Source organism: Lactuca saligna, chromosome 5 (genome assembly GCF_052625555.1).
Source record: "Lactuca saligna cultivar CGN05327 chromosome 5, ASM5262555v1, whole genome shotgun sequence".
NCBI lineage: Eukaryota > Viridiplantae > Streptophyta > Magnoliopsida > Asterales > Asteraceae > Lactuca > Lactuca saligna.
The window spans coordinates 123452599-123453870 of NC_136421.1; the positions used below are offsets into that span (position 1 = coordinate 123452599).

Below are 1272 nucleotides of genomic sequence, written 5' to 3' on the forward strand. Positions count from 1 at the left end.
CCCATGGCTTTTGCTTCTTCATAATCTTCCTCTTGAAGTTGAGGACACATGTCGGTTGGATGCCCCACTTGAGTACAAATACCGCATGGGCGGGGTGTGGGCTGCACACCTTTTTCTTTGGCTAGCATCATAACCACTTTCGTAAGCTCGGACGATTGAGCTTCAATATGAGTAGTTTGGACCTCCTTTAAATCTCGGGGTGCATCCGTGTACCATTCTTCATCATGGCTTGAATGTTTGGAATCTTCAGCCATGTTCTTGATTAGATTGCGGATTTCAGTAGGAATCTTGTTGGGTAAACATCCACCACTGGAGGCATTAAGAAGCCTTTTTTCCATTAGAGTCATTCCTTCAATGAAATGTTGGAGAAGCTGATATTCGGTAATTCCATGCTTTGGGCATCAAGCACAAAGTTTCTTGAATCGCTCCTAATATGTGTGAAAAGCTTCTCTCTTGAGCTGCTTGATTCCAATGATTTCCCTTTGTAGGGCTGAAGCTTTCATCTCGGGAAAGTACTATCCAAAAACAACCTTGCAAGATCTATCCAAGTAGTAACCGTCCCCGGTGGGAGGTCATAAAGCGAGTCTTTGGCTGCATCTTGCACTGCAAAGGGGAATGCCCTAAGCTTGATTTGGTCCTCCGTGACATTGTGTGATTTCATACCCACACATACTACATGGAACTCAGTGAGGAACTTGTGAGGATCTTCATTCTCCAAACCTCTAAAAGTTCGGAGTAAGTGGATAAGCCCGGATTTTAATTCAAGGTTTGTGGCAGCTGGATACGTGATACAAAGAGGTTGTTGAGTAACCTCTTGTCTTAACCATTGGCGTAGGGTTTGTTCGGGTGGTGGGTTTGGAGGTGGATTCCCTTCGTGGTTATCTCCCATGGCATGAGTAGTAGTTGGTGTTTCTGTGGGTGTAGTGTTTGGGATATGATGATTATGTGAAGAGGGTGGAGTGGTATTTATGGCTTATGATGGTTGTGGCGAGGGTGATGGGCTTTCTATTTCTGATGCGGATACACTTGACAGGGATATGTCCTCCCAAATGTTGATGACCGTGGGAGTAGATGGCAAATAAGTCCCGGAAACCGGTTGCCTCTTACAAAGCTTGGGTTGCCTCCGTATTCTCCTTATAGTCTTTTCTATCTCCGAATCAAGTGGTAATGGTGTACCTGTACGAAAAGATCTTGGCATAAAACAATTAGTAACACCGCATCCCCGACAACGGCGCCAATTTGTTAGGCGTGTCAAACCCAACAAATAAAGGG

At 45.0% G+C, this 1272-nt stretch overlaps 1 protein-coding gene across 1 annotated transcript; it reads right to left on the bottom strand.

Moving 5' to 3' along the window:
• Positions 1–499: 499 nt before the first annotated feature.
• Positions 500–889, bottom strand: LOC145045673 (uncharacterized). Its single transcript, XM_078993993.1, has one exon. It carries the CDS (start codon positions 887–889, stop codon positions 500–502), a length of 390 nt encoding a protein of 129 aa, XP_078850119.1.
• Between the last annotated feature and the right edge of the window lie 383 nt (positions 890–1272).

Coding starts and splice junctions, on each gene's coding strand:
- LOC145045673 (XM_078993993.1), bottom strand. CDS start 889: ATGGGAGATAACCACGAAGGGAATCCACCTCCAAACCCACCACCCGAA.